The sequence below is a fragment of the Haemorhous mexicanus genome, chromosome 9 (genome assembly GCF_027477595.1).
Source record: "Haemorhous mexicanus isolate bHaeMex1 chromosome 9, bHaeMex1.pri, whole genome shotgun sequence".
Lineage (NCBI taxonomy): Eukaryota > Metazoa > Chordata > Aves > Passeriformes > Fringillidae > Haemorhous > Haemorhous mexicanus.
Genome location: NC_082349.1, coordinates 9,339,317 through 9,362,373, shown reverse-complemented (window position 1 = coordinate 9,362,373; position 23,057 = coordinate 9,339,317). Strand labels below are relative to the sequence as shown.

The 23,057-nt window shown below is 42.2% G+C and overlaps 1 protein-coding gene across 1 annotated transcript in view; it reads right to left on the bottom strand.

Annotated features, from left to right (window-relative positions):
- Positions 1-23,057, bottom strand: part of PIK3R3 (phosphoinositide-3-kinase regulatory subunit 3) — a 32,788-nt gene that overhangs the window by 8,632 nt on the left and 1,099 nt on the right. The window contains exons 2-9 of the mRNA XM_059853905.1: positions 8,292-8,403; positions 5,888-5,986; positions 4,269-4,449; positions 3,300-3,425; positions 2,422-2,564; positions 1,160-1,336; positions 633-707; positions 149-319 (exon numbers count right to left, since the gene is read on the bottom strand). Coding sequence (XP_059709888.1) covers positions 149-319; positions 633-707; positions 1,160-1,336; positions 2,422-2,564; positions 3,300-3,425; positions 4,269-4,449; positions 5,888-5,986; positions 8,292-8,403 — 1,084 coding nt within the window. The remainder of the gene's footprint in view (positions 1-148; positions 320-632; positions 708-1,159; positions 1,337-2,421; positions 2,565-3,299; positions 3,426-4,268; positions 4,450-5,887; positions 5,987-8,291; positions 8,404-23,057) is intronic.

Sequence of the window (23,057 nt, the reverse complement as noted above, 5' to 3'; positions counted from 1 at the left end):
AGCTTTTACCATGCCGGTCTTCCTGCAAACATGCAACACATTCCAATGGGTAGGCCTAAGCTAGGCCTGGATTTTGTTCTCCAAAATAAAGAGCTTTGGTAGAGATTTATGAATTGAGTAGTTAGGACAAAAAGGAAAACAGACTTACACCACAGAACAAGCATAACATCCTTTCTTGCTACTCTCACGAATTAAAAATGCTCCATCAGGCTTCCCACAGAGCAAGTCTTCCGCTTGGACACGGTTGAGATCCCCAACAAACCAAGTTTTCTCATCATGATGTGGCAGGTTTTCATCTTCTTCATTCACAAAGTATGTGCTGAGAGGATACATTTGTTAACCAGTGATCAGTAAAGGAGTTAATAAGCAGAGTTATTTTCACAGAAATCATACAAAGAAATACCAGAATTGCCCAAATTGGGAGGTCAAGCTCCTAACGAACATATATTAAAGGCTTCCACTTAGATCTTAATTTTAATCCTGCATGTTTCAGCAGAGTTGCTGCCTCACATGACATCACATGATTCCAGTCTTTTATTGAGAAACTGGTAGTTTTTGTTACCAACCCCACAAGAGGAAACACTTCCTAATGGAACACTTCTCAATAAAATCATATGTATAGTGACACTTACTCATCAATATTTTCATTTTTGATCCCCAGCCAGTCATTTATTCGCTTCTGTCTCACCCCCTTGTGATTGAGCCATCTGCCAGAAGAAGAGAACATTAATACATTAGAGCACATGTATGGGTTTTCTTAGTGAGCAAGCTGAAGCTCAGACACAGGAGAAACAGTCTGTGTCCAGCTCAGGGACATCAGGAGCTGAATAACTGTGGTGAAATCAAGTGTGGGTACAAGCAACATACCAGAAAAAAAGTACTACCATCTGTTGTATTAGCAACCACAGGTTTTGTTTGTAACTAGTGTTTCTTAAATTATTTATTTACAGGAATTACAGATTGTGCACCTAGTTGTGGCTGGCTCTTTAAATAATGAAGTCATGAATACCTCTCAGACATCCCCTGCCAGACTTTAACACCCTAACATACAGAACTTTGGTTATGAAAAGAAAATTAAAGTCTCATTATCCTGATGGAAACAGCCATTAATCAGATTCATCAGAGACACTATTCTGAGGTATGGGTCAGGCTTACTTACACAAGATACTGATCTCTGATTTTGCGGAGCTGAATTAGGTCAGGCTTGATGCTGTTCATTTTCTTATCAGTCTCCCTGTTGTCCAGAGCTTGTTTCTTCAAGTCTTGTTCCAGGCGCATTTTACTGTCATGGATCTCACCCAGGCGTGATTTTAATTTTTCATAGTTCATCATTATCCTGCAAGTGGGTATGAGAGAAGAGGTCAAACCAGCCCACAAGGACTGAACCTACTGGTAGCACTTACAGAGCAGTATCACAGAATACCATAACAGCAATTCCTCCCTTTGAGCACCTCATCCTTACATGAAAATTACTGTATGAGTGACAGGAAAGACTTCTTGTCAGAGGGCCTGCAACCTTCAGTTTACCTTAAGATATTTACTTCTAGCAGAGATGCAGGAAGAAATTCTCTGTAGGAAGGTAAGCTAGAACAGATTCCTCCTTCACTGTCAGATTCAGTTTTTGTTGTATCAATTATGTGAGCCCACCATAGGCATCAGCAATAGCAAGATTTCAAATGCAAACTTCAATTACTATCAAGAGCTACGAGGAAGTAATGCTGCCTGTCTCTTCATTCAAGATTAGTTTGCAGGTTTTGTGTGACTCAGGAAAATTACATCTCTTGCTTCTTAATTGTCTTTACTCAGAAGGAAGCACTCCAAGTGCATAGTGAGATTATTACAGGTAACTGTTTCTGGTCCAAAAACCTCCTTAATGTGGTTCAGAAAGCACTATGTCAGGTGAGGAGTTATACCTGGCCTTTCTTCAAAGGCCCAGATCCAGCTTTTGCTGCTAATACCTTCTTGGAAGGGCAGTTTCAAACAATGCACTCACTGAATTTGTTAAATGACAGCTACTAAGCAGCGATCTTCTCTGAAAGAGACCAAAACCAGCTATGGACAATGAGATTTACCAGATTTACGTATATTTCACAGTTTGCAAGTACAGAGTTCTCTGAATTATATTCTGAGCAAATACAAATAGAAATGGGATAAGCAAATTAAATCATTATTTCCTGTTCTTTCCTGGTCCTCATCCCAGTATCTTGATTTACTGAAGTTAAGAGAGGATAATCCAGAGATTTCCCAGCTCTGCAATTCTTTGAGAGAAGAGAGCTTTACTGAAGGCTGAGATACCTTGAGGGAAGGCCTCAGAAAACACTGAGCTTACAAAGTGGCTTATATGATTTATAGGATGCTGTAATGGCAGTGTCAGGTGGACACCACTGTTTCCAGGTAAGCAAACAAAACCTGAGAGCTCACCGCTCAATTTCTTTGTCGTTGCCCTCCCTGCGGAATCGCTCGATGTATTCTTTGCTGTATCGCTCTTGTGAGTGGCACTGCTCCTCAAATATCTTAATTGTTTCATTAAATGCTTCGATTGCAGTTCTCTTCATCTGAATTTCCTGTGTCAGGAAAGAGTCCTTCATCATTTGTTCATAACACAGACAACAATGCATTTCCCTAAACTGACTGAGAAGATGATACTTTTCCCCCCAACTTAGTTAAAATAGGATTAATCAACTTTAAATTGAGTCAAATGTCTGAGTAGGGTCAGGAAAGAACCGGGCAGACTTACTCCCTGTAAGTCTACCCTCCTCCCCTACAAGATGCTCTCTATTAGGCTGCAAACCCCTCAAACATTTTAGTCATATTTTCCATCTTAGTTTGCAGGAAGACTGCCAGCAAACCTCCTCCCCATATATGAACTATCTTATTTTACAAGAAGCAGTCCAAATACCGTATTCACACTTCCTTAATGCATAATATCTGGTAACTGACTTGCACATGATTTCACAAAAAAAACCTGGACAAACTCCTCTACAACTCTCACTGCAGCATGTGGCAGCTGGAAATACTCAGCAGTGTAAAGCTTCTAAGTGTTGGCCTTCTCCACAGCTTTTACTTTATACTAAAAAGTTCAGCTCCTCTTTTTTGCCCCACACCATACCTCTAGGACTATGAGTAACAGCAATAGTCACTGTTTCCATAAATTATGAAACTTCCTTGCTGTAGTCCACAATTTATTAAGATTTTTTTCCCTATATTGCCTTTATAAGCCTTAACAGGATAAAAAAAAAAATTATTTGCTTTTGAAACAACAAAAACCACACTCTACAAAGAGCCAAAGCAGTACCAACCTGGGATGTTCTGGTATATTCTTCATACAATTTGTCATACTCTTTGCTCTTTTCCTGATACTGAGCATGGTATTCTTGAAGCTTTTTACCTACTGCATCTATATTATCTTCTTTCACCAACTGATCCTGCACATACAAAGAGCTGTTAAGTCTTCAAGCAAAGCAGCTTTTCCTTAAGAGTATTCATTTGTCCACTTATGCATATTTGCATTTTACAGATATTAGCATCATGTTTTATAATCCACTTTCCAGAAAGCACCGCATCTAAATCTGCCGTCCTTTGTGAAACATGTTCCACAGTTTACAGACACAAGGAACTGGAACTATGGGACACCAAGAGCTGTGCCAAAATCCTAAACTTTCAAAACCACACCACACCTTACTTTCGGGATTGCTATCCCCAGCTCAAGAAAGAAGGAAGCAAATTGCTTAGAATCTTCAGTTAAAGATCAGAGTTTGGGTTTTTTTTTTTTTTACTTTTCTAAAAATCTATGCAGTTCTTTTTCCTTAATGCAAAAATGTGTTTTGGGCTACTGAATAAAAGTTTAAAAAATGTTCTTGAAAAATTTAGATGGCTATGCACAGAGTGAGCAGCTGCACAGCTCATATGGGTAGCACTGGCTATAGCAGCGCTCAGTCTGCTCACAAGGGTCCAAGGAGAAATTAAAAAGTTCCTCAGAGGTTCAACTCTGCGGCCTGTCAGGGTTTAAATTCTCTGTTGGGCTCAGATGGAGACTGGAAACCTGATAAAATGTAGCAGCTTAGATGGTTAGACAATTTGGAACATGCAAGTGAGGCCAAATATGAAAATTTTGGGGAAAAAAAAAATTTCCCATTTTCAAAAAAACCCACCAACCAAAACAAGTAAAAGCACACACAAAAATAAACCACCAATAAAAAATATTATACACATCTGCAATTTTTTTCTGGTCTGCACTAAAAGCCATTGGGGTCTGATGAAGCTCTTACCTGCTGGTACCTGGACACAGGATACATCAACTTCACATCGAGCTTGGGGTTGTACTGAGCAAGGGACTCATTGCGGTAGTGGTTGATGAGTTCCACAACGGAATTAAATGTCAGCGGATCAGAAAAGCCGTATTTGCCATCCCGGTGGTAGATCTTTATCAGTTTGTTGTTGCCACCCTTCCTGTAAAGTACAGTCGTTCAGAGGTTTTGCTGTGTCCCTCCCATCCCTCATCAGCACTAAGGCTGATGACACCAATGAAATTCCTGGGCGAGTGGCTCCCACAGTGCCCTTCTTCACAGTGATTCTTTACACAGCAGTAGTATTAAGTAGTTTAAGAGTCAATACACATAGAATTATCATCAGATTATTTGAACAGGAACAAAGCCCAAAGTAAATCTCTTCCTATGTGTTCATTCTGGAGCCAGCTTTATGGTATTTAAGTCCTAGCTTTGCCAGAAGTTTTGCAAGGGAAAAGGAGAATTCTGAAGGCTGAATAAAAAAGCTGTAAGAAAACCCAAACCCATAATTTCCTGCAATTCAGGGTCACTAATAGTATACAACAGAATACAGATCTATACAATTATTAATGAATCTTTTTGAGTTATGAGGGCTAATACAGGATACACAAATTTGCAAAATCCTTTGAGGATTACAAGATGGTTGCAAATGTAGTTATCCAGATTTATATATTCTAGCGGTTTCCTCAAACATAGTGCTTAATTTTTCCTTTTTTTTCCCAACAACAGACTGTTTAGATACTGTCCTGTCCTTCTCCTTCACTTACAATTTTGCCTCCTAAAGACAAAAATTCAGTAGAATTCAGTGAAATAACCAAATCATGCCAAACCTTGGCACACAGGCTGTGAATCTGGAGACAGAAGTTAAAGCAGAATTTTAACTACACCCTTGGGATCAAACTTACCACTAAGGCAATTTCAAGGCAGGATCAAGTACCTGCCGTATCACAGTAACTCCCAAGGGTGTGCTACAAAGGCTGTGGCTTCTGTGCCTCACCTGCTTGTCCCTAACAATCAACCTTGGGAGCCTGTCAGAGGCAAGTGGCTGGGCAGGCTGGGCAAGGCACCAGAGCCAGTCACATGAGGTTTCTGCCTAACTGCAGCAGACAGGGCTGGGGCAGCTCTGGGAAACCTGCCACATGCAGACATGAAGAAAAGAACATGGCTCCAAATCAATATTCCATAAACTTTGGATCAGAAAGCACAAGATACTCTTTTTACCAAGACATTGTGTTCAGTTCTCCTGAGCTGCACGCTGATGAGGTATTCAACACTCTCCCATTAATCAAAGGCCTGGTTTACAAACACCTTTTATCTTAGCAGTTCTGAAACCATGAAGCACTCCTGAGCAGCTCTCCTCCCTGAGTCCCATCTCATCTACACAGAGATCCTCAGGGTAATTCTCAGTGAGGCACTGCACTCAATGCACACAGCAGAACCGACTGCCAGACCTGGCTCTTTATTTGCTTGTTCTGGGATGTGCAGAACTGGGAACATCTCTCAGCTTGAGCCACACAAGCTTTACACAGCCAGGGCTGTCACTGGAATGGCAACAGCTCCTCAGGGCTTTGCTGAGGGGACCACAAGTGCTCAGTGCTCACCGCAGTGTCAGAGTGTAGTCCCCCTGCATCTTGGTCGATGCGTCGCGCACCAGGAATGTTCCATCTGGCATGTCTCGTAATTTGTCATTGACTTCTTCCCTGGAGAATGGAAAGGGAGGCAAAATTAGAAGTGCTAAGGACATGACCACCTTTGCCACAGGTGAAACATCTGACCCAGCAACACCAACGTCTGCAGAGTTCAATCTTCTGTCATGCTCAGGCTCTCAAATGTTTTAGGCCACCTAAAGCAAGTCTCAGCTTGTGGAGCTGTACCAAAGAAAAGTAGCTGCAGTCAGCTGCCACTTAGGAAGGAGTCTCTGTTTAAACAACAGTGGCTCAGTGGCTCAACAGCCGTGACTCAGTTCACAACCTTTCCCTTTAATCTGTTCAGGTTTTAAAGTCCACACTGGAACAGGTGCCCTTTGAGAAGCCAGTCCTGACCTCTTAAGACATGGTCTCTAGAATCACAGCTCAAAGGTGCCTAGAGTTTAGCACAGTTTTAGTCTCAAGAGGCTCATTATTGGCTTAACTCTGATCTTATTTACAGCCCTCTTAAACCACTACAACCTTGCTAGCTGCAGTGCAACTTTTCCTTATTTACAACTAAGGCAGAAGGATAGTCAGTCCAGAGCTTTAAGCTAAACCAAGAAATCTTTTAGTGAAAGTGAGTACCTGTAGGCATTAAGAAAATTATTTCAGCTGAAGAGATATGCATCTTGCTTATGAGCATTTCACCCAGATTATGTATCTTACTTTATAACAGCTCCCTCAAAGGTTTTGGAAGCCCTAAGCACTTTTTAATACAATCATTTGGAAACTTAAGTTTCTCAAGTAGCCTCAACATTTTTTAGGTGCTGTAGGAAGCCTAGCTGAATCTTACAAAGAAAAATCAACAGCAATTTTTTTTTTTTGTTCAAATACTAAGGAACAAAAGTATTCAAAAGAATAACAAAAGAATAGCCTTAGCTTTGATTTAGCTACCTGAAAACTATTTTGTTAGTAAAACTGACTCCTACTGAGTATCACATGCTCATATCCATTTACTCCTCTAGGACCATTTTACAGATTGGAGCCAGTTAACTCTTTTTTGAATGGACAGATAACAACCTACAGGTTTGGGCCTGCAAGCTGCATCCTGGAGCTCATGACAGAATTTTCAGCACAAGCTCTTGACTGAAGAACATTGCTCTTGCCCTGCTAGTCTGATGCAGCCTGTACCTGCTGGCTGCCAAACCAGGGTCATAAACAATTCCATCTTTACATAAGCATGTATCAAGTTTAAATCTAATAAAGCCACTCCAATGCGATTTGCAGTGCATTAGCCCCTGCCATCATGGGCACTGGTAATTGAGGGACAAATCCACAGTCAATAAACTGATACCAGTATTGAGCAGTTTTAAACAAACTGTGCTTAGTGGGCTTTGTGATCAGGTTTTGCCACTCTGCTTCAGCTTAAAATTAACAGAAAAATATCTCTGCCAAGGCCCTTCAAAAGCAAGATCTATGAGGGTTGCTTTATAAAAAGATAAGGGTGGTACAATAAAGATATGAAAACTTTATTTCCCTTCTCAGAACGTCAGTGAGCTCATGTGGCAAACACACTCTGCATGCCTCTATCTGCCAAAGTGCTTCAAAATACTATGTGCACAACTTTGAGCAATTCCTGATCACACTCCCAGCACAGTCACCTGTCCTCTTACAGCTCCAAATTCTAGACTCTTCAGAAGTGCCTTAAGAGGGTAAGAGATGACTGAACACTTCAGTTCTTTTATGCAATTAAGTATATAAAACCAGGTCTTTCATTTTCTGAACCTAGCCCAAGCAATCTATTTTCTCAAGTGCATAAAAAAGGGTTTTCTTCAGAGACAAAACTTAATTTGTTTGGTATGTGTCTCTATCATCTGCTCAGTATAGCTGGATGATGGTTAGCATTTGTAAGAGCTATTTTTCATATCACCATGTAATAGAAATTGATAAAGGTGAAATTTTAAACAAACTAAGAATGCAAATCCTTTTATCCTGAAGTATTATTTTTATACCGAAATCTTGCTGAACTGCATGCATGCCAGGACTGCATGTTTACAACACTTTACTAAATATCAGATTCAGAAGCATTTATCTTCTTTTTAAAGACTGTATATGTGAGCAAATTTAGAAACTCAAAAATACTGTCACCAAGACTGGCAATATCTGCACCAGAAGAGCAACAACTTAAATATCCTGAATCTAGCTGAATACTTTCACTTAAATGCTTTGTCAAGCATGGTCCTAAAGCATTCTCTTCCAGTAAAATGCTGCCTGAAATAGGCATGCTCTTTTTGCCTTGAATTCTAGCAGGCTCATCCTACTTTTAACAATATATATTAATACCTTTTAATTAATATGTTCTAGCAATATTGCTTACCTTGAGATGTCCCCCCAGTACCACTCTGCTTCCTGCAGACAGAAACTGGAATTGTCCTTTATTCCATTTGTATTGACTGGAGTCATTGGTTTGGGGGGCTTTGGAGGAAGAGCTGAAAAACAGATTAACAAAACGTAAACAGGAGAAAATAATCACTAAACTGTTAATGAAATACTACAGAAAAAAAAAATAAAACAAGAGAAAATGTGCATCTTGAACTCAGCTTTCAAGCTCTCTCAAACCAAATGGAACTTGTAATCTTAAAGGAAGTCTGAAGTCAATTGTTCACTGTGATCTGAGATTTTTTTAGTATCAAACGCTTGAGGGAGGGGAAAAGTAAGGAGTATGAGGAAATGTGAGTTTTTGTTAAAAGAAGACTGGTGCAGGCACGACTACAAGGGCAGGTGCCGCCTAAAGCTCCAAACAAATGACAAAGGTGTATTGTGTTTGAAAGCCACAGCCTGGAGAGCACTGGGCACCACTATGGAAAAACTCCAGTTGCTCAGGCATCAGAAGCCCTGAAGCCAGCCCACAAGAGCAAACAGGTGAACTCTTCAGAGGGAAAAACACTGACAGAGAGCAGTGGTGGCTGGGCAGGGCTGTATCTGTCACAAACCCAAGGTTCATGTTTTACCTTGGGTTTGTCATTTAGGCTTCTGTTTGGAGCTAAAACTGTGACTCTTTGAGTACTACAGGACATGAGGTGATAAGGGAAGGGGACAGGGGACGATAGGTAACTGTTAGAGTGCCTGCACTGCTTTGCTGAAGTGCAAGCTGAAGTGTTTGCCACAGGAAAGGGGATGCTACAGATGCCCAACAGACAGGCAGGGCTGGTGCACGCCTGCCCAGAATTTCCCTATCCCGAATTCATGGCAAACAGGCTTTTACTTCCATTCTCAAAATAGGTTATACAATGTAAGGGCATACAAGATACCAAAGCTGTTTCTGTTTGGCCAGTTTTTGCTCAAACAACTTTATCATGAACCTGACTGTAAGCCCTGAATCAGTTAATTCAGCAGCCACAGGCACGTTCATGTACTGGGAGAGACTGGTCTGTGAGCAGAAATGTATTATACACTTTCCTTTGGAAAGGTGTCCTGAATGCTCTCCCCTGTTTTGCAAAGACTGGATGCTTCATCAGAAACACTGCCACTGAAAAAGAGCATTTTTTAGGCATTTCTTAAGTGTTTTACAGAGGGATAGGTCACATTCTCATTCAGAGTAAGGAAGCAGCTACACACATTGATTTGCTGCTAGCACGTTTCTAAGTCAGACCCTGAACATCTGCTCCCAGCCCTGTGCCCTCGCCATCAGATTACACAAGCACCAGCGAGCAGGCCTGACCCAGAGACAACAGCCATCTTTCAGATGCACAATCCCCAGGTACACACAGGAACACAAATAAAGGCAGCAGAAAGAAGATTTTGATCTCCAGCTTCAGCACGGAATGGCTTAGCACTGAGAGGTGTGCTACTTGGCACCATCCAGCTGCTCACCTCCGAGCCACACCTCCCACATTAAAGAAGAGAAAACAGTTCCAACTGCAGTCCCAAATACCATTTCATGCTGAATATCCAACACAGTAACTTCACTGTTCTCTGACAAACCAGGAGATGCTTTAATTGAGCCAATCTAAACTAAATCTGAACCTTGACCCAGACGTTTGCACCCTGGGGTTGCTGACCAAACACCTGATTCAGATAGCAGCATTCATTCTGCGGGACCGAGCATTAAACCGTAGCATACAGGTTCTTTTTATGGGGTGAGCTGGGAACTTTCAGGTGTGCACACATCTAGTGAGGCAATAACAGGTCTTGTTGTAAAAGGAAGGTGAAAACCTTCAGATTCAGTGAAGTAGCTTCCTGGTTAGGAAGCTTCAGTTATTCCTAGCTTAACTACTACAGTTGTTTGTGTAGTGCACAAGTATTTGCACAAAGCACCATTGAGAGTAAGACATGGCTCCAACCCTACTTTGCTTGAAGCTCTCAGCCCCATTCAGGGTCAGAGGAACACATATCCAGGCTAAGCCTGTGGAATCAATTACATTCACTGTGCTGTTCCATCTCCCTCATTCAAAGTTCCTGAATTAGGAAATGTCATCAGGTCCTCCCTGCTCCCAACATCGCATCTGGGACAGGACAGCTACAGCAGTTCTGAGTCTCATCAGTGTCACAGTAAATCTGAGGTCAGAAAACCTGCAGATTCCCTCCAGAATCTTTTGTAGGCTCTGAGTCATCAAAAAGCATATTAGGTTTTACAAAACACACAAGAGTGTAGGGAGTTCTTAGAAAAGTGCACCAGCACCTGCAATTATTTCAAAGGGACCTTCAAATTAAGGCCTGGACATATCAACAACTTCAAGCTATTTTACAGTGTAAAAAGCCTGTTTTACACTGGTAGTAGGGGCTTCCCAGAAGAGGCTTTCAAGTGTTCTCTAAAATACTTAAATACTTCTCTAGCCCTCCTTGTAAGATTAAGTCTTGCTCCTTTATACACTGCGGGATTATTTGGCAGCTTTGTTAGGGCTCACTCCAAAGCACTGGGTGCAGAAAAGCAAACTAACAAAGACCAGAAAGGTAAGGAATGGGAGTTTGGACTGAGAGCACTAATCATTACACCAAGTGTCCCTACTACAGGTGGGAGTTTCTCCTTTCCCTTAATAGGCAGATATCAGTTCTCATTATCGGGACGTTGCCTACAGAACTTCATTCTTCATGAGAAAACTGGAAGGAAATTCTTTCAGGGAAAAGAATAAGGCTTGGACCAGTTCCTGTAAAACCTGACTCATGGAAGTCAGTCCTTTACACAATAGACTTTTGAAAAATGCTTTTTAATAGCTTGCACATTTCAAAAATACAAAACTATTTGCAAGGGTGGATCCTGTTTCCAGAGAGCTATGTATCTAATTCTTTTCTTTCAATGCTTTGAGCTCTTTGAGTCACAATAGATTTTCCCCTGTACTGGATGCAGAACCAGGCCCTTGCTCTTGCTTTACCCCATAGGCCAACATGCCCATCCATTTCAGCATTTCTTGGCTACCCTCTCAGCCCCCAGACTTTAGTCTGTACAAATGGAGAACACTCACAAAGGTAGTTTAAAAGCCTCACAGCTCAGCCCCATGATGACAAAAGGGGAATATTTTGTAATGGCATGGCAAGTCTACTGCAACAGAGCAGCATCCACCACGCTGCTGCTCTCACAATGCTGGCCCAAGAGGTTGCTAGAAGAGGCATCCCAAAGAAGTTTTTGCTCAGTACCTAGATGGTACTAACAACCCTGCTAGGAGAACTCCTGTGCTGTTTCTATGAGAAGCTACAAAGAGCCTCAAAGAGTCCACAGATTTTGATTTTAAATTCAAAAGAATTCAGTTTTATATACCTTACTCAATGAATATTAGAGATCTAAAATCCTAGAATAAAGTAAGATAAGACTGTCTTGAAGTCAACAGAAATGCTTTCAAGAGCAGCCGTGTTTCTTTCCATGTCACTGAGTCCAATTCTGATCTAGCCACAGGCACAATTTTACTTTATCTCAAAACCAGCTCTGATTAAAGTGAATGATCCTGATGGTTTCTTGCCTCCTTTTTCCTGGGAGAGAAACACTGATCACAAGTGATTAACAGCACAACAGATCTATCTGTTCTAATAAAGAACCTTCTCTTTACACCAGATACACAACCATCCTTCCCCTAGCCTGTCTCTAGGACAGCTTTAGAGCACAGATCTTTCCAAACACCAAGAGGTGACAGCTCAGTTGTACCCTTCACTCCCACATGAGAACATTCCAAAGATCAGGTTCAGCCCTCAGTGACCGCCTGGCAATGAGAGCAGACTGGCTCTCCCTCATGCATTCACGGGCATATCTGGTTTTAATTTCTTCAGCAACTCTAGTTCCCTCTTTCTAGCTTTCCCAGGCAGACTAGCTTGAGCGAAATCCCAATCCTAGCTTAGTGTCACTTAGAAGGGGGAAATAAAAATGAGCTGGTGATGGAGCAGAGGGATGGCAGCCAATGTGTGCCGGGCGTGGGATCGGATGTTGCTGACGTCAGGCTCTGAAGGCTGCTGTGCCATTTCCAGCAGGTACCTCCAGTGAGCTGCTCCCACAGCCGCTGTGCAGGGCCCTGGAGAGACAAGCCCATGGACTGGGCTCTGCCAAAGGTAGTTCTGGGGTGCTTTCTTGGTTGTGCAGAATTGTTTTTTGAAAAGGTGACTTGTGACTTTAACTGAGCTGACTCTCTGAAATTCAAAGCGCCTCCAACACCCAGGCAGGCAGGAAAGCTGGCAAGTGCCTGCAGTCCAACGCTGCTGTGCTTCTTTTAAAGTCTCTCATAAAAAATCGTGGCCTATATTGGTCCTCAATAACTGCAGTGGAGTCGGCCGTGACTTCAATGAGATACACACATTCCCCAGCCAGGTTTTGAATAAAAAATTTTACAAGTTTACATGATCTAAGAGCCACCGAGCCCTGTGTGTGAGGGTTTTCAGTGGCACTGATTCAGGAGGAATACAGGAAGAATGCCTCGGTTATCCAAGTGCTATATCCCGTGCAGTATCCAGTCAAGCAGACTTTTTCTTCTCTGGCTGCAGTATTTGCATACAAAATTAACCTGCCAGTTAATTAAACTCTAATTTTCATTTTTAAGGCAGATGCCACTTAGTCTAAGAATGGCTCCACAACTTATTTCTTCCAGTATTTTCCAAGAGCTTCCAACCACATACTTAAGAGTGTAGCAGGTTTAAATGCAGCATTACATCTACCTTACTGTTACAAATAATCACAACTACCAAGAACTCCGATAAAGTCAATTTTAAGTCCCTCAGCACTTTCATGGGCTTGCTTACTAGCCTTCTTTCTGATGCTCTCAATCTAGTCTCTCTCTACTTTGTGACAAGCAGAAAACAGATCAGAGGATTTCCAAGACAGTTACTCAGCTTCAAAAAGGCTGATGTACAGTAGATACCCTGCAAACTGTAATATAAAGCTCTACAAAGTGTCATTGCTATGGAAACATGCAAGTAATCTGTGGTTAGGCCAGCTAACATTTTAATGACATAGTCCTTGAGGAGAGAAGGGTTTTCCCTTTGGAGATACAGATGAAGACTTGGAATGAAAATGTAGGCTAGCTTTGTTGAAAAGAAAAATTCACCCCAATCTTTAACTGCTCTCTGCCGTCTTACTCAATTTCTCTAGCACATTTCAGGCAAAGCCTCAAAATCTTTCCCTCCCTCTGGAGTCCCGTACTTGTCCCTGCTGCATGAGAACCCCTCAAAGATATCTGTGAAAAAAGCACAGGCTTGTGCAGAGGCTTTCCAGCTGACAAAGAGGAGGGTCACGCACACCTGCTGACAGCAGCTCATTCCCCACCACTGGCAGGTAAATGATCTTGGCAGCTCCACATCTCAGCTCTCCTGCCAGACCCCTTGTGCAGAGCGTTGAGCACCGACGCCCTTCGGAGCTGCCCTTCCTCAAAGGGCAGCTAATGTGCACAGAGAACTGCTCTGGGAATGGGGAAGGAAGCTCCTTGATGGAATTATTGCTGGCCACAGAACCTCAGGCATGCTCACATTTTCACCCTCCTCCCCCAAAATAGGCCAGATGCCAAGGAGTAAGACATATTCAAAGAATTGAAGTCTTTCAATATCTCATTACAGAAAACAGCAGACAAGTTGGCAGAAGGCCAGGCAGGCTTCCAATGAAAACACTCCCATTATAGCTTTGCTTATGTTTCTATGAACTTTCATAAAAAACAACACCTTTAAGAAATATTTCAGTTTTTATTAATTGGCTTTTTTGATAAAGATCTGTTTTGTTTGAAAACTCCCCAGCTATCCAGCCTTCTCCCACACCTCCCAATAACTGTTCCACTTCCTACAACCCATCAGGCTTCTACTGCACTCTGCTCCTCATGAGCATCCGCAGCTACTGCACAGGTTAAAATATTATCTGCTCTGGGGCACCTGCAGAACAGGGCACAACAGCAGTCTGTGAAAAGGCTGGATCAAATTCAGCATTCCTCTGGGCATTTCAAAAGCATCTCTCACTACTTTGCAAGCCCTATTACTTCATGGGCTCAGACATAAGAAATGGAAGATGTTCACAGTCAGATAAAGGACATGGGGATCTCTGACTTCTGTACCAAAACACAGCTCCTCCCCTTCATTCCAGCCTTTGCATGAAGGTGCCAAGCCAAAAATCCCTCAGCTTCCCAATTATTTTCACTGCCCAAAGAAAAATTGCTTTCCTTCCAACCCAGAGCCCAGTGTAACTGCTGCAAAGCTACAGCAATGTCAGAGGTTCCATGATCAACAGGGTTGAGGTGACTGTCCCAAAATTAACATGTGGAGGATAAAAAGGATAAGTCCTCTTTCACCTACCAGGTATAATTACACACTCTTAATGAACTGGAGAGGTTTTAGAACTTTTGTCATGTTTCATCACTCAAAGATTATCACTACCCAGCGTCACATGTCTGGCTCACACAAGGAAGGAATACTTTTATTATATAAACAGCAGGCCCAGGCCTTTGTCATCTCTGGATGAAAGTCCATGACAGACGCTTTATTGCCATGAAAATTTCAGATATTCAACAAGAATATTGTACTTTACAGTATCAAATGTCAGGTCTAGAAGACTATACAGCAAAAGTAAACGTAAAGTGCAAGGAGCAAGGAGTTCCCCTTCTTGGTTTCTAAGTAAAGCAGCTCCACATCTGCCTTCACAGAAGAAACACCACAGCATGTTTTCTACTCCTCCACAGGCAGAGTCTTCAGAACACTATTAAAAGTACTCTTTGGTCAATATGCGGGAACAGAATTTTTGACAAGTGTAAGGGAAACGCAAAATTCAAAACAAGCAAAGAACTACAGTGATTGAGAATGAAGAACTGGCTTTTCATTGTAGAAGAGAGGAAATGAAGTCAGGCCCCAGCAGTGACAGCTATGGCTAGGAGACATATCAAAGGCAAAAGAAAAATTTCTTTTAAATAATAACTAATTTTAAATAATAAATAATTTAAATGAAAACAGCTCAGGGCTGTTTCTCCCAGGTATTTCAAAGACTAATCATCCATCCACATGTCAGGTAGAAACCTCACAGGGGATCCAGTTCACAGAAATAACTGGTCCTACTGAGAAGTTTGCTGCACAAGAGGCTATTTAAAAATAATAATACAGCTGCAAATGCACATGATTCTTGCTGCTCTAAGCAGCATTTTATTTCAGCTTACCACTAGCTCCAATCTTTCAGAGCAGTATGTAAAATTGTTCCTCATACAGTACCTGTCCTTGTGCTGTGTCAAACCATTTTCTAGTTAGCAAAGCACAAATATTTCAACACCACCTAAATTGCTAAGAGTGAGCCATCGAAATCAAGATCAAAATGTTCATTTCTAAATCAAGACTCCAGAAGAAATTTGAAGGTAAAAAAGTATTCAGAGGGAATCTGTTGTGCACTTTGTCATGAGTCATCTTTTTTAAGAACCTTGATCTTGAAGGAAGCTCCACTGAGGCAGAAGTCCCAATCCATGGGGGGATCCCACTCAGTGCCTGTAGCAGAAGGGGAGGTTCAGAGCAGACATGGAAGAGTCAAGCTTGGCCATTGCTCATGCTCAGATTTAATCTCCTTACTCAGTACATGGTGATCTTCAAAGTATTTTAATGAAATCCATTTCAGAGCAGCAGCTTGACTTCTCTCACTGCCCCAAAACTTATCAGTGAGACTGTACTGTACCCTTCAAAACTGAAAGGATCTTAAACACTCATCTCATTGATTCAAGCTGCCTTGTATCCTTCAAGAGGCACTCTTGGAGACAGGAGATGAATCAGGGCAATGAAGCCAAAACCACCAAAAACTTCTAACTGGACACGTGGGAGCATTTCCTTGAGGGGCGATGATGTAGATTCTGACAATGTCCCCTGGACAACCACATAGGGCAGAGCAGCAGGAGTACTGGAACACAGTATACAAATACAGCCTGGGAAATTCAATTGCAATGTACAAATTCAGGTTGTAACAGACAAAATTTACAGGCTCAAGTTCAAATTTACAGGCTCAAGTTCAATATTGTCAATGAACTTCTCATCCATTTTCTCTCTACGACATTTTTCTGGGACAGGTGTTGAGTGCAAGCCCTACTGCTCACACTCAAAAAGCCCCAAGTGTCAACAGTGAGACAAGTTCCCCCCATTACAGCAAATTTTATTAAACTCCATTGCAGCAGCTGTGCTTTCAGGGGTTTTGTTTGGGTTTTTAAGGGGAGGCATGCAAGGAAGGAAAGAATTCCTTCAAAAGAAAGTATGATTGTGTGCAGCATCAGATGTTAGGAACTCCAGAGACAGAGGCTACAGAAGGTAAAAACCTAAAAAATGGCTCCAGTATTCTTCTTTCAAGGGTTAGAGGAAGAAACTAACAGAGAGTAAGCAGTCATTAATAAAAGGAAAGGATTATGTTTGGAAGAAGAAAACTAACCTGAAGTACAAAAGTCACAAAGTGACACTGAACCAAAAGTCAAGTTATTCTGTAGCAAAGGAACAAACTATATTAAGGAGTAGATTGGTATTTTTATAATTCTTCCAAACCCACCAATTTTTGTGCAGAGAAATTTGATGTTTTTGCAGCCATTTCTAGGTAACTGTCATCTTCAGGAATATCTGCTTTTAGAAGTAACATTCCTATGAACTACCAATAAAATCACAAAAACTGGTAGAGTCTGGGTGAATGCTGGAAGCAGTCACAGGCTGAAGCAAGTGAAGTATTTCATCTCCTTTTTCAAAGCACTCTGGATGGAAGGCATCCATCTTGAGTGTGCTGCTGCACTCAAAGCCAGTGAAGATCCTGGATCCTTTTCAGCCACAGGAAAGCTCCAGAGCTCATTGTGCTTCGGCATCAGGATTCACCAGGCAGCTGGTTGGTGTTCAGCAGGGCAGCTGGAGTCCTTTGTGGAAAGGGCTACAAGAGGCACCACCTGCACTTTGCCTTTTTTTTTTTTTTTTTTTTTGTACTGTATGAATCCTTGTAAAGCTCCCTGTGTACAGACACTTTTCTTCAGAACTAGAAAAACTTAAGATACTGGAATACATTCACTGGAACATTGCAGAATCTTTGTCTGTTGAGTGGAGGACACGGCAAACATGAAGGACAATGAAAATATCTTCTAAAGAAGTTACATCCCCTGACACTGTTTGGGGACCCAGCACCAGCTCATTGCTGTAGTTTATATTATGTGGAGAAGTGAATTCTTGCTTACTTAGCTATTGTGCAGACTTTAACCTGTCAGAAGAAATGAGATAAAAAGCAGAAGAAAAAAAGACAATCTGACTCATTTCCATAGGGGCACTTAGTACATGAGCAGAGATTGTTCCTTAAGCATTACTCAGCAACCTACTTTACAAAAATGAATTTTCCAAAAAATCCAGCTAGAACACACCTATTGCTTTAATGGGACTGAAGTTTTACAGCAAACTGTTTCAACACAGTTTAACAGTCTTTCTGACAATAATAAAGCCTAAGCTTTAAAACACACAGGGCATGCTGATAAAAGTATTCTTTATTCTTCTCTAGCTCTCTGCCCAAAAAGTGACTCACTAAACAACCAATATGAGGTGATGTAAGGCACCCAACTGCGTTCAGTCCTGGGTGCAGATGTGTATGACCAGCTATGCCTCTGTTTTCCCAAGCTGTAGAGCAAAGATAAGCACAAACAGCTTCAGTCTGGAATAAGATAATCATGCAGGCAATGGCAAAGACAGAAGACAGCTCTGCTGCTTGGGAAAGCAATAGCCCCACAGAAAACTCCAGGAACAGTCTTCTCCTTTTAAACATGTGAGACAGAAGGAACACCGTGATTAACTCCTGTCAGGTACAGGGATCATGCAATACACAAAAGTGCTTGGAACAACAATTGCAGAAATAACATTTGCTGCAAAAACACATGTTGAAGAGCTTCATTTCTTCTCAGAATGTTCCCTCATATTTTAGTTTGCATAAACCTATAGCTTTAAGAACACAGAGCTGAAAAACTCCTTTTAGTAAGTTCTGCCTACCCAACTATTTCTACATAAACTGAAAATCTAGTAATAAACACAAATGTCAGCCTTTTAAGGCAGGCTCTCTCATCTCAAGCAAAACAGCATTTCACTTTCTATTAATGATGCTATTTTTTGTGGTCATGTATTTAATTGAAAGCTGATGAGTGATATTCTTTAACAGTTAGAGCCATCAAAAAGAAAATTAAATGCAAGGAATGCAAAAGCAAGACTAAAAATGCAATCAGAAATAAAAGAATGGTTACAGAAGTTGTTAAATAAAAAGACCAGTAGAGAACTCTAGGTGAAACAAGAATAGAATATAAGCATTTCACACCACTGCCCTCATAGAAGCTGAGACTCCAATCCAAACAATTTTCCCAGATATGCAGAATACAGTGACTGAGCCTTATTTACTCCCTGCTCTACCCTAAATCAGCCTGCACAAACTTCCCTTCTGTAACAGGGAAACTCTCAATCCCAAACATTTACTTTTTTTGAAATACAATTTGCAGCAAGACTTAAATTTGCAAAAAAAGACAGTTGAAGCTACAGTGCTATTGTTTTGAATACATGCACTAGTAGGACTATTTTCTTTAAGATGTGCAAGAACAGAACTTTTCTTTGATAAGCTTCTGGAGTCAGATAAGCTGAAGGACAACACTGACAATGCTATTCAAATTTGCATCTGTTCTCCCACTGGAAAACTAGTCAGGCATAGACAGGAAGTGTTCACCTACATCTGGCTACTGTGTACCACAAACCCAATTTGAGAAGCCACACTCAGTTTCCACTGTAACACTGAGAATAATACAGCACACCTGGTATCCCAGTAAACACTGCCCTCGAGCTCGGAACACTGTGTTTTCCAAATTACAATTACAGTATAGCTCCCCTAAAATAAGGGTTGTCAAATTCTATATGAGAATAGAAACTATAATGAATAAATACTGTCTTTCCCTTGAATACTTGGAATACTTATCTTACTCATACACTGGCAGTGCTGCCTAAACTAAGTAGCCCACAAATTATTGCTCCCCCTGCTTAAATATCGAAAGATTTTGTAGCAATGGCATTGTTACAGCACATGAGGCAAGGCAAAGTACTGCTCTTGAAAGACAGCTGGATCAAGTTATAAATGTAGTTAGTCATATTTCAGGGTTCAAACAGGTAGCTTCCATATAGCTTTAGGTCAAAGAGTTATTGTACTATCTGTTCATAGACAGAGCCCATTCTGCATTAGGAAGCCTGCCTTAAACTTGTGGTTTTCTTCATAACCCACACAAAGGAAACTAACCTCTAATTTGCAGTTGAGCCAAATATCTTTGCTGACATCTGTATCAGAAATCCCAGCAGACCACTCTTACTGATTTTCATCCAACTGTGACAAAATGCATTCAGTGATTACACATTTTATCACCAGCACAACTGATAATGTATCCCAGATCTACAGAGGGAAAGACATTACTTAGCCCTTCTAAGTAGAAGTGAGGCAATACATTGGTAGTTGTGCTTTAGAAATTCTGGTAACTTTTGCAGTCAATTTGACATCCTCTGTTCTAAAACTTCTGGCAGTAACAACTTTTTGCAGACCTGAACCATGTTGTCAAATACACTAAATTCAACCCAGAACCTATTTTCTTGTCTTTTCACACAGCAAGACCCACAGCAACAACAAACATGTGAGTGAACCTCTGACAGTTTCCTAATGCCAGAGCCAGCACATGATGCTGCTACAGCCACAATACTCTAACTTAATCCACCATTAGAAAGTTGAGAAACTGTTATGTTAGCTATATGCAAGTGATGGCCCCATTTGTGTCTTTAGATACTGAAAGTTTCTGGTTGCATGTAGTATTATGTGCCATAAAGAGATCCTCCCTCATGCCAGTGATGCATGTATAAATGCAAAATAAAGTGTAAGCAGGAGGAAAAAGCATGAGGTAACAGGAGTCACCCTTCTGGTTGTCACCACTGTGGTTCCTGTGTTAGTTGTACTGCTCTAAATTATGCTTTGTGAGGCTGGCAGAGCTGCATCCCTGGTTCCACCTCTCTGTTTGGGAAAACTGTTCCAACTCCTATGTTTAGGATGGATTAAAGCCTAGCAGAAAGCTTGCAGTTCCTTGTTACCTGACTGCCTCTGCTCGAGTTGAGAAAAAAGTGAGAGAGAGGCATTATTACTTTTATTTCTGAACTTTAGAGCAAACCTTGTAGCAGAGAGGCTCCAGGACTGCTCTGAACATCCATTTACACCTACAGCCCGAACAGCAAACACAAGCACGCTGATAAGCTGGTGCAGGTGCACTGAGGCCTGACAGAAGCTCCGGCTGTGCTGCAGGCTGCCTGCCATCACCAGATTTTATTTCTGCATTATTATTGGGCAAGGCTAAGGTGGGTATTAAGACGGCCTGCCAAGATAAATTAAAGGTCTACCGGCCCTTAACGAGAAACAGTATCCCCACCCTCGGCTCGGAGGTTACGGGTGACACCGCACATTATGTTCACCTTGCTTTTGTCTTCTGCCTCAAGTTTAGACGCAGTAAAATGTAATCAGGGGCAGTCATGCGTGAGCCCAGACACTGGGCTCCCGGGATCCGCCAGTGCCCGGTGCTGCGGCACAAAACACAACCGGGGATGTCTCGGCTCAAGTTGTGGGAACAAAGGAGCGCTCCGGCTGCCGAGGCAGCGGGGCTGCACGCCGCCGCTCCCGGGGGTGCCGCACAGCCCCTGCCCGGGGTGCGGGGTGCCGCACAGCCCCTGCCCGGGGGTGCCGCACAGCCCCTGCCCGGGGTGCGGGGTGCCGCACAGCCCCTGCCCGGGGGTGCCGCACAGCCCCTGCCCGGGGGTGCCGCACAGCCCCTGCCCGGGGGTGCCGCACAGCCCCTGCCCGGGGATAACCGCACAGCCCCTGCCCGGGGGTGCCGCTCGCCGCCCCTCCCGGGACAGCGCTGCCACCACTCAGCCTCCCAGGAGCTCCGGCCACTGCGCCGGGAACGCTGCACCGAAAAACCTTCCCAATTTTTGTTGGAAGCGGGCCAAATGGAGCTGTGGCTGTTACCGGGTGCAAAGGCAGCGACTTTATCCCAAGGCACGCCGAGTGTTTAAGCCTTCCAAATAAATTCCTCCACACTCCCCTTAGGGATGACCTATCATCCCAGGCCAGAAAATGCCTTCCCACCCTGCCTCTGGACAGGAGAAAGCAGAACCCTCCTCTGCCACACTCTCCCTCCCTCCCCCTAAAATTTAAAAGTTGCAGTTCCACGAAATCAGGACATACACATGGGGATTATCCCATGCATCATTTCCAGCACTGCCTCGTCCAGTTTAACGATATGAAAGATAAAGTTACTGAACACTTCAGGGATCAGCCTGTAACATGAAGTCCTTTTGCTAACGGGTGTTTGGACTGTGCAGATCCTTGATCCCTGACAAGAGCGCTCCAGTGATGGAAGCACTGGCATTATTAATGATAGAAGAGCTGCTTCTTAATGTAAACTTTGAAAGGCTCTGTAAGAATTTTGCATGGCCAAATTCTTGCAGAAACACTGGAAAGTTGTTTTCTAACCAGTTCATTTTGTCCAGCCCCTTTTAGCAGCCTCCTTGAACTAAGTCATTCAAGGGGCTTTATTTTTTTTTCTTTTTAAATAAAAGCCCCACACTAATTGCTTTAAGTCACCTACAATGGGACTTGGGTTTTTGTTCATTTGATACAAGCACACACAAATACTTACCGTGTGAATAGTTAAAAATCAAAAGCATTTACAAGAAAAATATCCTTTAAAATTCACAGAAGCAAAGTGATTTGACTGAACTTTGGGCTTTCAGGAGTAACATCTAAAATTAGGTAGTGTCAGCTATGCAAGAATTTAATGAGTAGTGGCCAGGGCTGTGTGTATGAGAGACCTGTCCAATTTTTAAAGAGCCAGAATTACCAAAAGAAGCAAGTACAGGTCTTTGAGTTCCAAAAATCTGAGGATGATCCCCTCCTCCTGTTTTAATTAAAGTACCACATACCTCCAGAGAGAAAAATACAGCTCACTGTGCTGAAACAAAGAGAATAAACCACACTTGCAGATACATGCCACAATTCAGGCACAGGTTGAAAAGCACATTCTGAAAGTACGTGCCCCATAAAAGATGGCACTTGGAATTACTTATTTGCCATCAATTTCTCTGCAGGGGGACAGACTTTTGGTGCATATTTTACTGTACCTTCTGGCTGTACAGATCAGAGACCTGAGAAGATAAAGGCCCTTCAGTTACCTTACTGCTTCAGCCTGTTTGACTCTTACAGGTATAGATACAGTTTCACCAGTACCCATTTATGCTTACTTTAATTCATTTACCAAAGAAAGATTCAACCTTTCCACCTCACAAGCCTTCCCTCCCTCTTCAGACACAAAAGAAACTTTCTGGCCCATCTAAAAACTTCAGGCAAGCAAGGGATAATGCATTTCCCCATTTTCAGCACTAGCAATCCATGGAGGGGGGAGGGAAGAAAAAGTGGAGCAAATCCTTTTGAACAAGGTTATTAAGTGTTATCAAAGTAACTGTGCCTCCAGGGATGGATTCCAGCCCGTTCCCAAGTATTATTCCCCCATGACCAAAACCCAGCGACAGCACACACCTCGTCTGTCACCGCTGGAAGAGAGCTGGGGAGAAAAGGGTCTTGGAGACTGTAAAAGCGATTAAACTGGAACTGAATGGAGGTGGGTAAATCACCACCATCAAAGTGTTACAGGCA